Here is a 16,534-nt window from a genome sequence, read left to right as displayed (position 1 = left end):
TTTATTGTGGTGACAAGGTTTAGGTCCCCAGAGCGTGTAGCTCGGAGGGATTGGCATTTCTTTAAGTGGAGCACGTCCAACAGCTCTGGGTTTGTATGTTAGACAGAGATTGCCTCTGAGTAGGCGATATGCAATGGAGTAAAGCTGGAGTTTTTTGAGACGGTCTGCCTAGGGTATCCATTTGAGGCCAGTAATCCTCTTTGTGAAGTATTTCTGCGGCCTTTCCAGTTGTAGATGTCTTGTGAATTACATACCAAAAGGGGCGTTGTACTCTAATGGGTCTAAAGAGTGATGAGTAGAGGGGAACAATGACCTCTTTTTTCCTGGATGAGAAACCTTTTGTGATGAGGTGTGCCACGTAGAAGGATTTCCTGACTACTGTGGCAATGTGATTATCAAAGGAGAGACTACTGTCCACCTGTATCCCAAGGTCTCTTACACTTTTGGTGTTAAGTAGACTACCGCCTATGTGGTAGTTCATGGGTACAGAGTTTTTACCAAAGGAGATGACAATGCACTTTTTGGCATTGAGCTTGAGGCCATGGCTTTGACACCAGGCATCTGGCTCAGTGAGGCCCTTTTGTAGGATGTCCACATTGTTAGGAGTTTTGATTATGGCTTCTAGTTTGCAGTCATCTGTGAAATTCATTAGCCAAAGACATTATGTGTTAGCCTGTACTTCAGAGAAGTAGATACCAAACAGGAGAGGACCCAGGACTGAACCCTGTGGTACTCCACTTGTCACTGGTCTGAAGTCGAATTTGGAGTCTTCTACTTTCACACTGTGGGTTCTGTCAGTGAGCCAGTGGGCAACCCATCTTGTGACATAGGGATTTATACCTAGTTTAGTGAGTTTATCTATAATTCCAGAGTGGGGGGTGGTGTCAAAAGCCTTGTCGAGATCTAGATAGGCTGTGTGAACCACCTTACCCACGTCTACGGCTTTGGTGACTGCTTCAAAGAAGCCAATCAGGTTTAGGAGACATGATCTGCATTTTACAAACCCGAACTGGGTGGGGTCAAGAGTTTGGAGATTACCATTGTCTTTTTTTACAAGTTCCATGATGATACTTTCCATGGCCTTGCAGACCAGGCTCGTCAGGCTAATGGGGCAGTAGTTCCCAGGGTCCGTGGTGGCTCCCCCTTTGTGGAGTGGGATAACCATTGTTGTGTGCCATTCTGTGGGCACAAAGCCTGAGGTAAGGCTATGATTGAACATGGTACTTAGGTGGGGTGTCAGTTCATTCTGTAGCTCGTGTAGAATGCATCCTGGGATATTGTCAGGTCCCATGGATGCTGTGTTCTTGGCTTTGGAGAGTGTGTTTTTTACCTGTGCAGCCGTGATTACAGGAACTTTGTATTCTTCCGGTATAGTGATGGGCCCTTTAGGGGGTGAGGGGGGGGGGGTAAAGTTAGCACTGAACCTGTCTGCCATGATGTTGGCAATATCAGTTGGTTCTGTATATTTAGTACCGTTGTGCTGTAACTCAAAGCAAATCTGAGTGTTGCCATTGAGATTCTTGACGTAGCTATATAATGCTTTGTGGTTGTCTTTAGAATCAGTGGTGATTTTGTTTTCGTAAGTAGCTTTAGAGGATTTTATGTGGGATCTCAGCTCTTTACTGAGGCTGATCAGGGAGTTCCTCCAGTCATGGGATTTTACTCTTTTTTGCAACAGTTTCTTTCTTCTGTTGTAGAGTTTATGTCAGGAGACCACCAGATTGGCTTCCCTTTTTTGGAGGATAGCATCTTTGTTCTGTTAGGGATAGCACGATCCATGAACTTGTGTAAGTGCTTATAAAGTGCATTTGTGTAGGATTTAGCAGTCGTGCCTCTATTGTCCATCTGCATCGGTGTCGTGAAGTTTGTCACTTCTGTCTTAAGAAGCGTGAAGTTAGCTTTGGAGAAATTTTTTACAATGGTTTCCCTAATGGGGTGTGGGGGCAGGATGTGGATGTCTAAGGTGATTAGCTTATGGTCGGATCTGACCAGTGAGGAATTGACCTCTTGTGTGGAACAGCGGTCGCCATGTTGGTAATGACCAGGTCTGTGATATTGCTTCCCCACTGGTGAAGGTGTGGATAAGCTGATCCAAGGCACTGGAATTTATGAATTCCAGAAAACGTTGAGCAAAAGAGTTTGTACATGAGTAGTTTTCCCAGTTAATGGTGAGGTAGTTGAAATTTCCCATTAGTAGGGTGTTGGGTTGTACCCTAATATTTTCCAGTGCATCAAGAAATGAGTAGTGGGAATCCTGGGGTATGGTGGGTGTCTGTAGCAAGCTACAATTTGGATTGCGGTCTTGCCCAGAGTTAGTTGCACTTGGATAATCTTGGATGCATTATGCTGAGCAACTAGCTTGGAGGTGTGGATATCCTTAATGAATATGGACAGGCCTCTGCCTTTAGTGTTTTGGTCCAGTTTAGGTGGCCGAAAGATGTGGTATGAATTATAGCCTGGTAATGCAGGGGTGCTCTCTGGAGCCTTGAACCAGGTCTCTGTTACTGCACAGATGTCAATGTTCTCCATTTTAAGGAGTGCCTCGAGTGAGTGCATTTTGAGGTTTAGACTTCTAGCTTTGAGTAGCATTACCCTCAGATTTTTCTTGCTTGTACCTGTTACGGTGGTGAATTTGTCATTTGAACCTTGCCTAAAAAGGCACTGTAGGGATGGCAAGATCCTTAGCCAGTATCCGGAATCCCAAGGGCAACAGGTGCAGACCATCTCTGGCAAAACATCGTGGTCTGTTGATTATGTCATCCCAGGCAGTCAGATACTGGATCCCCCTTAGAATGACACCAGAAGCTTAGCCAATTGTCGAAGTCAGTCATTTTGTCCTTGTACTGTGGTATCATTCTGGGTGATGGCAAGATGCTACTCAGGGCTAGGGTCATACCTGCCTGGGCTACAAGATCGGAGATCTACTCCATGTCTCTTTTCATTTAGTCCAGGGAGGTACATCTCAGGTTGTTCACACCAACATGGACAATGACAGCATCATATCTGTACTTGTTGTGGAGTGAATGTGATGAATCCTGGCACCCGACAGGCAGCTGACAGTAACTTTCTCCTTGTTTAGCCTGGTGAGTGGAACATCAGTGTGCCTCACTATAGAGTCACCTATGACTAAAGTGTCGGGTACGTTGTTATGCCTTGTGGGCTGTGGTTGAGTGGCACACTGAGTTTGCGGGCTATGTGTCATTGGGTTGTGTTGGGGGGTGGAGGTTGCTTGCGTTTCTGCTTTGGCGGTCTCTGTTGCTTGGGCAGATTTTTATTGAGAGCCTCCGTGAATGTAGGTCTGTGTTTTGTGTTTCTGTGTGTGTGCTTTGGTGGAGTAGGTTTTGAGGGACTATGTGATGAGTGTGGTGTTGTGCAAGTGTTTACCTTCTCTTCTTGACCGTCTAGTCCAGTCTTGGGTGAAGAGAGCTTTGGTTTCAATTTGGCTGTATAAGTGCATCTCTGACAGGTTGTAGTGTTGATTGGTAAGAGGAGAGGGTTGTATGTATACATGAGGCAATTGCTGCATTGCCCCAAGATGCCCAGATTCATCAGGTAGACAGGAGAAAACACCGGGAGCTGACCCTTAGACTTTCCTGGATAGGTTTTTGTTTAAGTACTAACAACTGTTTTCCTCTAGACAAGTGAGGAGACTTGAGTGCTGTAGTGATTTGAAGCTTATTTACTGCTTACGAGTTCTGAACAAGTGCTGAGCTCAAATAAACAGATTTGAGTGCTAAAACTAAAGAATTGGCTAGTTCTAAGGGAAAATTTGAAGAACAGACTTTATGGTGCATAAAGTGTATTTTTTTTTTTTTTAATATAACAATAGCAAATGAGCAAACTACTTTAAACAAATTAACTAATAAAAAGCTATGTTAGTCCAGATTTGCAGCAGTTGTTGACATTTGTTTTAGTCTTTCCAAACCATTTCACGACTGCAACATTAAACCACATTGTGGCTGTTGCTGTTGAGTAGCGCACATTGACATGTATTTAAACCATTTTATACAAATATTACTTATGCTGATTTTAGAATTTTGTGTTATCATTTAAATGAAAACTGTTTTACCCATTAAAATTTCTCTGTTTTGTTAAATTATATATATATTTTTAAGTAATGATATCTTCATTCATAGAAGAGCAAGTGCATTTCCTAAATACCCCAGACAAGTGTAACTCACTTAGGCCAGTAATACACTATGTTTTACCTGATAAAACTCTTCATGATGACCCACTGAGATTATGCAGTTAATGAGAGTATTTAACATATTTATGTTTATCCCATGAACAGATTGATAGTAAGCTTAACTTCTGTTTATCAGAATTGTTATAATTAGCCAGGTTTGCTTTTATTCCCTGTGAGGGGACATGTAGGGAAGTTAAGGAGGATTCTCTCCATGTGTACCACTCATGGTCAGAGAACTACATTTAATTACTACTGCATTTTAATGTGAACAAATAGGTTGAGAAAGAAGCCTTGATGGATGATTTGCTAGTAAATGCTTTTCAGTTAAAATAGTCATAATGCTTTAGTTACTGTGTAAAAGTCTGTTTCCCTTCAATTGATTCTGATAGCGTACTTCAAGCTGACTTTCAAAAATGAATTTCCAAAATGCATACCTCAAAAACTCAAAAAACACACAAAATTATTTTTGTGGGAGAGTAGCAAGCTCCATTGTGCACCCCCCCCCCCACACACATATGGGGCTTCACCTCTCCACTCTCCCCTAAACTGTATGTACCAACTCCATGATCACAGTACAGTGGAGAGGAAACGGAGGATCCTATTAAAGTGTACCGCTGAGCTATGTCAGTACAGCACACTGTGGTTACTTGAACCACAATATTCGTATTTCCATAGGAAGACCAACGATCCAACAACCGTCAACAAAGCGCAAGTATCCCTGTGAAAGTCTTCCTTAACCGTGCATAGTTTTTGACTATACTGATGTGTACCTGAACTTCTTAAATAATTAAAAAAATAATAATTTCACTTGTTAGTGGCTCATAGACCAGAAGATTTCATGTCTTGATTTTCACTGCTGCTCTCTGTTGTATGTCTTACGATCACTGCCTCTGATTACTTTTGTTAAGGCTGTGAGGATGGCCTAGATTTAGATCATAGGTGAATAAGTACAACCTCTAGTCTCCCTGAAAGGAAACCACTAGTGTAGTGGAACTAACCCGGTCAACAAAGGATAAATAAAGAAATAAATAGATTCCCGTGAAACAGCACGTTTTGTGAGATCTAGATTTGCTCCCCCCAAGGGTATTTAGCATAGGCGTGACTGGATTATTCAACTGTCTGTCTTCTTGGCATCTTTGGAAACAGGCATTCTTTTTTCCTAATGGGTCTTGATCTTTTTACCTTACCTGGGTACCAAAACCAAAATAAATAAAATAAGCACATGACTTGAAGTCTGAACATTTTGCTTGTGTATTTAATAGTAGCCTTTCTTGTTCTGTTGCAATTTCCATTTATACTGCGTTGTACCGTCCTTCTTTGTACAAATGGAGATTGCATTTGGCATTATTTTCGGTTTACTTTCTTGTTATTTGGTTAATTTAGTCTTTTGACTGAAAGTTAATGAAATGAAAAAGTGCTGTTTAGGACTTGCATTTTTTGCTTAAATTGTATTTTTAATAAAACACAAAAACAGGTGGATTGAAGTAAAGGACCACCGACCAAAAACAGGAAAATGCCACACAAAAATGTAAATAGACCATAAGATGGCTGTGAATATAACTGAAATGCACAGACCAATGTAGAATCCAAAGACCATTTATTTTGTAAGCGCTTTCGCAGTTGAATATAATACTGCTTCCTCAGAGAACATACTACACAGGCAAGGAGTTTAAATACAAGCAGGGACCAATAAAAACACTCACTTAACTGAGCCTGCTGTGTATCGTCCATAAAAGCATATACTCAGAAATATTCACACATCTCAGAAAATACATACATGAAATGCATTTATAGAAAATATAAAATACATAAAAATACATATATGTAAAATCACTCGTAATACAAAAACTATGCACATCGGTTTTTGGAACTTTAATGCCCATGCAGACCGTAACACCTGCCACATAGTTTACGTAGCTTATTGTATCACATGCTACACCTAAGTGGGTAAGACTGACAGGAGGTTAAGGGACCAGGTCAGAGAGCATTTGTATAGTATTAATACTTCCTCTGACACCAGCCCACTAACCAAACATGTGAAAACCACCAATGGTTCACATGTTTTTAATTTTATGGTGATAGAAACTGTTAGACTTAGTAGACTAGGGGGTGATGTTAGGAATTTGACAGAGTCTTCTGAGATGAGACTGAGCATTAGGTTAAGAGCATCAAGGGGTAAAGGGTTGAATGATCGTGTATCAATCAAACCAGCCCTCAAAGCTAAGAACTTGTGTATAACTTTTGTATTACGAGTGATTTTACATATTTTTTTTTATGTATTTTATATTTTCTATATATGCATTGCATGTATGTATTTTCTGAAATGTGTGAGTTTTTGTGAGTATATGGTTTTAGGGAGGTTACACAGCAGGCTCATTAGTTAATTATTTGAGTGTTTTTATTGGTCCCTGCTTGTATTTAAACTCCTTGCCTGTGTAGTATGTTCTCTGAGGAAGCAGTATTATATTCAACTGCGAAAGCGCTTACAAAATAAATGGTCTTTGGATTCTACATTGGTCTGTGCATTTCAGTTGTATTCACAGCCATCTTATGGTCTATTTACATTTTTGTGTGTATTTTTAATAAGTAACAACTGGGAATTTAGAATCACTTCAGTTTTCAGTTATGCATAATGAAATGAATAAAAGAGAACTACTGTGGAATGTTTTGAGCATTTTTTTAACTTAAATTGTTTTAAAAAGTAACAATTGGTAATTTAGAACAGTTACATTTTCTGGTGGTGCATAAACAGAATTTCAATATTTCAATTTGCCTTGTTTAATAAACTCTGTGTCCAGAAACTGGTCATGCATTATTTTTGCTTAGTTAAGCTTTGGAGATAATTCTCACATATTGCAAATCTCTTTTTTTAAGGCAGTCAGACAGAAGTACACTTACACCCCTTTAAATCAGCTCAAAAGTGGAAGCATTGTCAATGTTTATGGGGTTGTTAAGTTTTTCAAACCTCCTTATCGAACCAAGGGAACAGGTAAGAATTGTCGAGAAGTTGTTTTTTAACACTTACTGCTTTTACTAATTTATTTAAACTGCAGAATGTTAGTGATGGTTGATGTGCTGATGTTTACAAGATCACTCAACAAATGTCTTTTCACATGATTGTACTAATACTTAAATTAATAAACCAGATATACTGTGGTAGGCATTTTCTTAACAGTAGGCTGTCACAAAGACAGCTTCACCCACAGCCGATTCTGTGGACATTAATTTCCTGTTTGTTCCTGCGTTCTTTTTCGGTTGTAGTATGATGGAAGACACTGAATCTCGGAAACTGCTGATTTTATTTTGAGGCTACAGTTTGGAGTTGGCATCACTTGGGCGCATCCATTCTACACTCTGTTGCATTAAGTACCTTAAATTCCACATCGCTTTTTCACGTGGAGAGCAAACCCTATTTATCTCACACTAGTGTCCCAGCAAGTGAATTAAGTTTTTCCCACTCTCCACTCTGCTGCTTTTGTACTTTAAAACTCAGCTGTCTTTCTACTTGCCTGACCCTTATTTTAATTTGACCAAATAATCTCCTTCCCTCTCCACTTTCATTGGCGGTTGAGAATAAACACAAAATTATCATTTTGTAAAATCATTCATCTTCAGCTATTTCAATTAATTGGCCATCCCACTGTATTCCATAGAGCCAGAATACAAAGTGCCTACTCCCTTCCAGTCTGTATTGCTCTTTTAAAATTAGTGGCTCTCCACTTAGATAGCTAAAGCATAGGTTATCCCCCTCTTTCGTATCTATGATAAATTCAGCTGCAACTTTACTCCTCTCTCCCTCTCAACCTTCCCTCAGAAATTATCAAATATAACTCCCCCCTACTGTCACCAGGGAACTAGTCCTTAATGCTCTCTCTAAGACCAAGAACACTGCATCAGTGTGCCCAGACAGTATCCCAGGATGCCTTCTAAATAGCATGAAACATGTCCTGTCAGGGCCTCTGGAATTCTATTTAACTGTAGCCTCCAAACAGGCTTTGTGCCTCTTGAATAGAAAAGGCAACAGTCATCCCTCTGCACAAAGTTGGGCCATCTACAGACCCTGGAAACTACAGACCCATAAGTCTCACTAGTCTTATATGTAAATCCATAGAAAAAATTCCCATGGAGATAATCAGTAGAGATACAGTAAACCTCCAGACACTGGACCCAACCCAGTTTGGTTTCGTCAGGGGCAGATCATGCCTTCTCAACCTGGTGGACTTCTTTGAGAATGTCACCAAAGCAGTGGATGAGGGCAAGATCGTTCACACTGCCTACCTTGACCTGGACAAGGCATTTGACACAATACCTCACTCGCGTATTGTTGAAAAACTTGAGGTTAGGTATAAACCTGTATGTCACTGGGTGGATAGCCAACTGGCTCACAGGCAGGCCAGTCACAAGTGGAGTCCATCAGGGATCAGTCCTTGGACCGCTCCTTTTTGGCATTTACTTCTCAGAAGTCAAGGCCAATGTCAGTGGTCTGTGGCTGACTAAATTTGCAGATGATTGCAAATTAGGAGCTGTCATTGAATCTCACACTGACACAAATGTTCTCCAGGAGGGCCTGATACATACAAATAACTGGTGTCAGAGCCATGGACTAAAACTAAATAGCAAGAAATGCAAAATAGTATCCTTTGGGAAGTCATATATCCCTGGTAACTATCCATACAGTTGACCCAATAGTCAGGGACTTACACAGATAGTAATCTAGCCTTTGATCATCACGTGTCTACAGTGGTGAGGAAATCATTCTATGTTGCGCAACTTATAAACAAAGGTATGGCATCGAAGTACAAGGAAGTCATTGTTCCACTGTATTCAGCATTCATCAGGTCTATCACTGAGTACAATGCCCCCTTTGATATGTACCTAACCAGGCATATCCAACAATTGGAACATCCACAGAGGTTTATTATTTTATTTATTTTACATTTGTTGACCGGGAAAGTCCGACTGGGTATATGCCCATTTTGGAGGCCTGGGGAGAAAAGATCCATATATTCAGACATATGAGATTTGCATAATATAAGAGTACAATCTAGCATATCAGATGAAAAACGAAACAGTATAATTATAGTAAAGACACAGTTCAACAGGAGAAATTACCTATATGTCAGAGTATAATATCACAAGGAAGGCTCCATATATTCAGACAAGCAAATTTTCACATAATATAAGAGTATAATGTAGCATTTCAGAGGAAAAATAAAAAAACAGAGTATTTATAGCAAAGACAGTCTGACAGGTAATGACATATGTCAGAGTATAATAATATAAGGTGCAAGACATTTGCCTAGTAGTATTAATTTCTCACATAAAGAAAAGAGTAAACATCGTACTGCAATCATCTGCTAGTTAAAGGATATGAAATACTGATAACCTGTTGACAGCTGATAGTAGATCTGGCAGCTAATTAGTGGTACAGGAGAAAGGGGGGGTTAGTTGGGGTATGGACAAGGACATAGTCAGTGAGATTTTAGGTGTGCTTTAAGAGCATTTTTGAAGAGACTGCTGGAAGGGAGGGTAGTTATGGCAGTGGGAAGTGAGTTACAAGTTTTGGATATGGAGTAGGAGAATAGCACTTCCCCTGCAGAGTTGTTGGGTTTAGTGACTTGGAGTAGATTTTTGTTGCAGGAGTGCAGGGGTCTGGAGGATTGGTAGGGTTGGAGAAGTGCATGAAGTGAGGGAATTTTAAGAGGGTGGTTTACAAGTCTATGAGCAAAGGTAAGTTGGGTTAGGTGTAGGAGTTGAGGGGGCTCAAGCCAGTCTAGGTTTCTACGGGAGACACAGTGGTGACTGCGGTGGGAGTCCCCTGATGCAAATTTTGCAATTTTATTGTAGCAGGCTTTGAGTTTCTTTAGGTCTGAGTGTCAAAGATTTGTGAGTATGGGTGATGCATAGAGTAGGGTTGAGATTAGTTAGGAAGTTGCGGCAGAGATTCTGGCTGGTTTGGTTAGGTATTGTTGGTTTCTATACAAGGCACCCAGTTATTTGTGGACTTTTTTATTGAGAGTGATATGTGAGTGTCAAATTTGAGTTTGTTGTCAATCTGTACACCGAGTAGCTTAGTGTGGGCTGTTGGTGAGATGGAAGTGTTGTCTTTGGCAAGTATGTTGAAATGGGGGATGTTCGGGGTAGATTTTGAGGGCTGAAAGATGAGGAGTTTGGTCTTATTTGGGTTGAGGAGGAGTTGAGCATTTAACAGCCAACTTTCAACAGAAGAGAAAGATGGCTTGAGTGATCTGTTGTAGTTCTGTTAGAGTTGGAGCTGAGCAGATGAGAGTGGCGTCGTCTGCATACTGTATGAGAGAGGCATGTTTGCAGGTCAGGTGCGCAGGTCATTGGAAAAAATGGAGAAAAGCAAGGGGCCAAGGATGGAGCCTTGGGGAACCCCAAGAGTAAAAGGGAGGCGAGGGGATAGATCGTTGTGCCAGACAACTGACTGCTGGTGGCCGTGTAGATAGCATTGGAACCAACTGATGGGAGTAAGTATAATATACCCTATGCAGACCGCCACAAGGCCCTCTCCCTGTATTCTGTCTCCTACAGGCTTTTGAGGGGAGATCTATTCCTGGCATACAGGGCATTGTCAGACCCCACTCTGATGGACCTCCTAAATATCCACAAAACAAACAGTACCAGAATTACCAGTTCTAAAGACTTAAACCTTGCCTGTGATATAAATAGGACCTGCTGGAGAGAGAGCTATGTATCCCAGAGACTACCTCATCTATGGAACAGGCTCCCCATCCATGTGAAGCAGTGTTCCTCCCTAACCCAATTCAAGTGCAACTTGGACAATTGGATGGGAAACCGGAAGTTCATCCCTGGTTTGGCACCTGTTTCTCTGATGGACACAAGTAACCTGTAAATGATTCATCTCCCAGGCCCATGCTTACACTTCTCAAGGGTTTCAGAACTTGTCAGAGGTTTGGGATGCTTGGCTAGGCTTAAAAGACCTTTGTGGTTGTTAGCCTAGTAAACACCTGTGAACCTAACTGCTTAGTGCACACTGCAGCTCTTGAGATATTAAGCCATTTTTTCCATCTTACCTTTAAAATCTACAACATCTATGCCAAAATCACCAATTACTGGAGAGGCCACATCCTGCCTGTCAGTAGTCATCTTGGGATTAGTGCTTCTGCTTTCCTTCTGCTGAGAGAAGGAGCACAGGAACATTATTTTCTGGAGACTTCTGGAAAGCCTAATAACTGCTTGGAACATGTGCTTATATTTCCTCCTGGTGAGAGAAGGAGCAGTGTGCATTGATTCCTGACGGTTTCTGATAGGGCAGTGAGTGTCTGTGTTTGACCTTCCTGAATGGTGTGGTTGCTGTTCAAGTATCTGCCAGGAAAAAGCTACAATAAGCCTACAAGACCCTTGGATCATCAGGGACAAGACTGTGGATCACCAAAGTGCTTGTGGCCTGCTTCTCATCTTGGGACTGGTGATACTGTTTTGCTTCTGGTGAGAGAAGAGGCATCTTATCCCAGCACAGGGACGCTGTGGTGAGACCAGCGCTAGTAGTAGCCGTTCAGGTGACATCCTTCTTTCCATCATTATTGGTGAGCTAATTATGGCTTTTCAGTAAATATTGCTTGATAACCTGCTGTCTAACCTCAGAATATCTGTCTAAATACGTCATCCATAAATCATCAAGGTCTACTTATTAATTTCCCCTTCAGTTGTTTGGCAGTGCCCTGTATAGACACAGACACCTTGAGATGACATTTTTTACAGTAAAAGCACCATTGAAATGTCACCAGTACCTAGATGAACACAGCACAACTAGTTTGCAGTGACAAGCAGTGCCCCCAGAGCTGCAAACCAGAAACTACTGACTTTACTTTATATTCTCACTCCAGCTGTCTGATCAGTTAAAATGGTGCTGTTGCCATGGATATGAACTTTCCTACTGTCTTCTTTTTGGATTTTCCCGGTTAGGGGTCGCCACAGCGGAACTGCGGTCCGCTAATGATTGGCAGTAGATTTTTACGGTGCCGAGGTGCCAGCTCGACGCCCAACCTTCAACAAAGGCACGCCCTATGCATGTCTTTCGAACACCACTCGACCGCGGGGAGGACATGCAGACTCCACACAGAAGGTGCTCCAGCCGAGAATCGAACGGAAGAACCTCTTGCTGTGAGGTGACAACGCTACCGCTGCAAATATGGGCATCCTAAAGCAGTGTAGAAGTTGCTTGTTGTTTACTGACAACCAGTTAATTCTCAAACAAGCTAATATGATATGTGAGAGATGTGTTTACACAATGTCACTGGAGGCAAAGCTGTCACATAAAAGTACTCTTAATGTCAATAAGGTTGTCAGTACACACTCTGCCCCTATCGCACACAATTCAAAACAGAAACATAGACCCACGTATGCTGAAGCACTTAAATGTAACCTTCGTAAACCCCAAAGACCTCCTAGATGAAGTACACATAACAAATACCCTCAGCAGTCCCGAATGCACTCGTTCAAACAAAACAAAACCCACATCAACACATACAGCCACATCTCATGGAGCCTCTACTACTAAGCCCATAAGGCAAGCCAACACACAATCCAACACTCTGGTCACTGGAGACTCCATTGTGGAATACAATGATGCCCTCTCACCAGGCTGAGTAAGGAGAAAATCACAGTCAGTAGCTTATTAGGGGCCAGGATCCACAACATTACACACACACACACACACACACACACACACACACCCAGGTCATTTGACCACAAGCACCAGTATGACACAGACTTAGTCCATGCGGGTGTAAATGACCCGAGACATACCTCCCTGGACTGTATGAAGAGAGACATCATGGAGCTCTCAGAATACATTTTTCCAGGCTAGTATGAGCCTAGCATTGAGCAGCATTTTACCTTCTCCAAGGATGATGCCACAATGCAAACAAAACATGATGACTTGAATAATCGGCTTAGTTTCTTGTGTCATTCTAAGGGGGGGTGCAATGTTTGTCAGCATAAAAGGAGATTGTCAAAAGACCATGCTGCTTTGCCAGGGATGGTCTCCACTTCTTCCTTCTAGACTTTTGAATATTAGCTTAAACATTGCCCTTCTCCATAGTGCCTTTTTTAGACTATGCCAAACTGAAAGCACTTCCGACATAGCAAATCAAAACCAAGAAAATATAAAGGTGTTACTGCTCAGTGCTAGGAGTAAAAAAATTCCTAGAAGCTGTCTTCACCCTAGAAAATGCTGACTGTGGTAAATGAGACATGGTTTAAAGCTGCTAAGAGAACACAGACCGTGCCGGGTTATAATGCCTTCCACACATTTAGACCAGCTATTAAACAGATAAGGACTAAAGGTGGGGGGGTCTAGGTTTACATAAAAAATAAATATGCCTCAAGGCTGATTAAACGGGAAAATGCACTTAACCTTATCCATGTTCAAATCACCATAGACAAAATCCCATATCACTTCCTTGCAAGCTATAAGGTCCTACTGTATGACCCAGAAACTCATACCATGTATTTAGATTTACTGGGAACACTCATCATCCAACCCAGTAGCATATTCATGGGTGACTTTAATTACCCCACTATTAACTGGGAATTATATACAACAGCAACTGTACAGGCACAGAGATTCCTGGAATTTGTAAACATAAACTACCTGGACCAGATTATCAATACACCAGCCAGGAGTGCAGCCATACTGGATCTGGTCCTCACTAGTAGGGGAAAAGTGCTGAATACCCCCAGTGTAATTGTTGCTCTTCTTGTGTATATTCAATAAGTCGATGAGGCTGGGTGTTCATTTAAGTACACACCAACATATCAGAATGGAGAACGGTGACATTAAACTTGAAATAACTGACTACTGTACACATGCATGCTTACACTTCGGCTGCTCATTACAAAATGGCACTCTTGCTTGCACATGGTCAGTACTTATATGCATGTGTCCACTGACTGGAATAGCTCTTAAAGGAACATACACACTCTGATGTACATCCTCCCTCTTTGACTCGCTGGTCATGCAAATAAACAAAGACCGTCACATGAGCAACAAATTATACAAATGTATACAAATAACAATCATGTCCAGGTTGCTGTGTATTTAGGATTAGGTCTTAAGATATGACTTGGCCTTGTAATGTAATAACTAGAACTAGGTTTAGCAACAAAGACAGTCACTGGGAAATGCTCTTCATGAGGACTTTCGAGGATACTTACAGGAACAGGCAATGAAATGTTCTCTGGAAGAGGAACATTGGACAAATCACTCAAGAAATAGAATCTTTGTTACAAGCAAAATGTTGCAACACTGGCTCAGACACCCATAGTAAATGTTTCCAATTCCGCCTGAATTCCATACCGTGTGGCTGAATAATGTACAATCTCACTTCTTCACACAAATGTTTCACAAATCCCATTCGGTCAAATCCTTTTGCTGTCTGCATCCTCACTCTCTCTCCTTTTAATGGTTTCAGAGGCTTGCTGGTTTTGTCATAGTAAGACTTTTGTGACAAACGCTTTTTTAGGAGTTGAGTTTTTACTGCTTTGTTTGTAGCTGTTGGAACCAACAGATTCTTACTGATTGTTTGTCTCTACATTCTGGGCAGGTGAACCAAGAAGATTGTTGTAAGATATGTTTCTGAAATTAAGTAGATTTAGAAAAACATCAGTATTGACACGTTTAGACTTTTCCAACAGCTGTTTTACACTTTGAACTGCACGTTCTGCCAAGCCATTTGATTGTGGGTATTCAGGACTACTCATAACATGAACAAAGTCCCACATTTCAGCAAATCTCTTGAGCTGCTGACTTGTAAACTGTGCACCATTTTCAGAAATGACTGTGCAGACTACCCTGAACAGAAAAATGTCTCTTCAACTTAGTATTGACAGTACTGGATGCTAGATTAGGAAGTAGATCAATCTCAATCCAATCTGAATAAGAGTCTACTAACACCAAGTAATGTTAACCATTCCATTCGAAAATGTCTGTAGCTACAGTCGACCAAGGTAGTTCAGGAATCTGGCTTAGCTGAAGTGGTTCTTTTTGTTGATGCAGTTTACTACTAATCCAAATAGAACAAACTGAAAGTTCTTTCTCAATATCTTTTGACATAGAAGGCCAAAATACTAGTCATGTCTCCCTTCTTTTGGTAGAGTCAGTTCCTGGGTGGCCACAATGCAGGTTTTTAAGATACTGTTGTTGCAAGGATTTTGGAACAATCACTTTTGGACCTTTCATGATGATACCATCTTTCATCAAAATGTCGTCTCCTAAGGAAAATACTGCTGCACATTTGGTGGCAAACAAGATTGCTTTGATGGCTACCCTCAACTGATAAAGTGGTTGAGCTTCTAGAGAATTGGATCTGAAGCTGTGTGAGTTCTAAGCTCATCAAGATGTGTGGAAGAAAATTTTCTCACTTCCATGACTTCAAAATCAGGTTTCTCATTTTCATGCTGTTCAGTGGTTTTTCTGGGAGATCTGGATAAAGTATCAGCAAGATAAAGAAGATTGCCTTTTGGGTAAACCAATTGAAAATTGTACTTTTGCAATTTCGACATCATGCGTTGCAATCTCGCAGGAACTGTGTGCATTGTTTTTTTCAAAATAGTGACCAAAGGTTGGTGGTCTGTCTCAATTTGAAAAGGTCGGCCATAAATACAATCATGGCAATTGTGTTTGCATGTTTGAAGTTCCAAGAGCTCTTTTTCTAACTGAGCATACTGCATTTCAGTTTGGCTTAGTGTTCTGGATGCATAGGCTACTGGTCTGCCCTTTTGAAGAATGACTGCACCAAGATCAAATTTCGAAGCATCACAAGAAAGGATTACAAGTTTGTGAACATCATAGTAGCTTAAAGGGGGTGGAATGGCAATTCTCTGTTTCAGGGCATCAGCTGCTGTTTGGTGTTACTCTGACCAGGACCAAGTTGCATCTTTGCATGCCTGCTCTCTGAGTGGTGTTTAAAGTTCACTCAAGTCTGGAATGAACTTGCCCAAATAGTTGACCATGCCACGAAAATGTTGTAATGAGGTGACATTGTCTGGTGCTAGCATCTTAAGAATTGTAGATTGCTTGGAATGTGCTTGGATGGATCTGGTCATAAGCCTGCAGTGGAAAAAAATGACCCCCATAAGTAACATTTTGTTGCCTGAATTTGCATTTCTGAGGATGTAACTTAAGATTCACTTCACGAGCACGATCCAGAACTTTCCTGGGTTTCTATCATGTTCGACTTCGCCATTTCCTCCTACAAGAATATCATCCACTATAACAGCACATGGATAGCCAGAAAAAAATTTGCTGCATTGCACTTTGAAAGACTTCAGTGGCAGAATTTATCCCAAATGGCATTCTCA

At 41.2% G+C, this 16,534-nt stretch overlaps 1 protein-coding gene across 1 annotated transcript in view; it reads left to right on the top strand.

Moving 5' to 3' along the window:
* Positions 1-16,534, top strand: part of LOC122815102 (protection of telomeres protein 1-like) — a 1,603,082-nt gene that overhangs the window by 609,639 nt on the left and 976,909 nt on the right. Inside the window, exon 7 of the mRNA XM_044087343.1 lies at positions 7,061-7,175. Within this exon, the coding sequence (XP_043943278.1) occupies positions 7,061-7,175 (115 nt within the window). The remainder of the gene's footprint in view (positions 1-7,060; positions 7,176-16,534) is intronic.

The sequence above is a fragment of the Protopterus annectens genome, chromosome 11.part0 (assembly GCF_019279795.1).
Source record: "Protopterus annectens isolate FY-2018-M chromosome 11.part0, PAN1.0, whole genome shotgun sequence".
NCBI lineage: Eukaryota > Metazoa > Chordata > Ceratodontiformes > Protopteridae > Protopterus > Protopterus annectens.
This window is presented reverse-complemented; position numbering and strand designations above follow the sequence as displayed.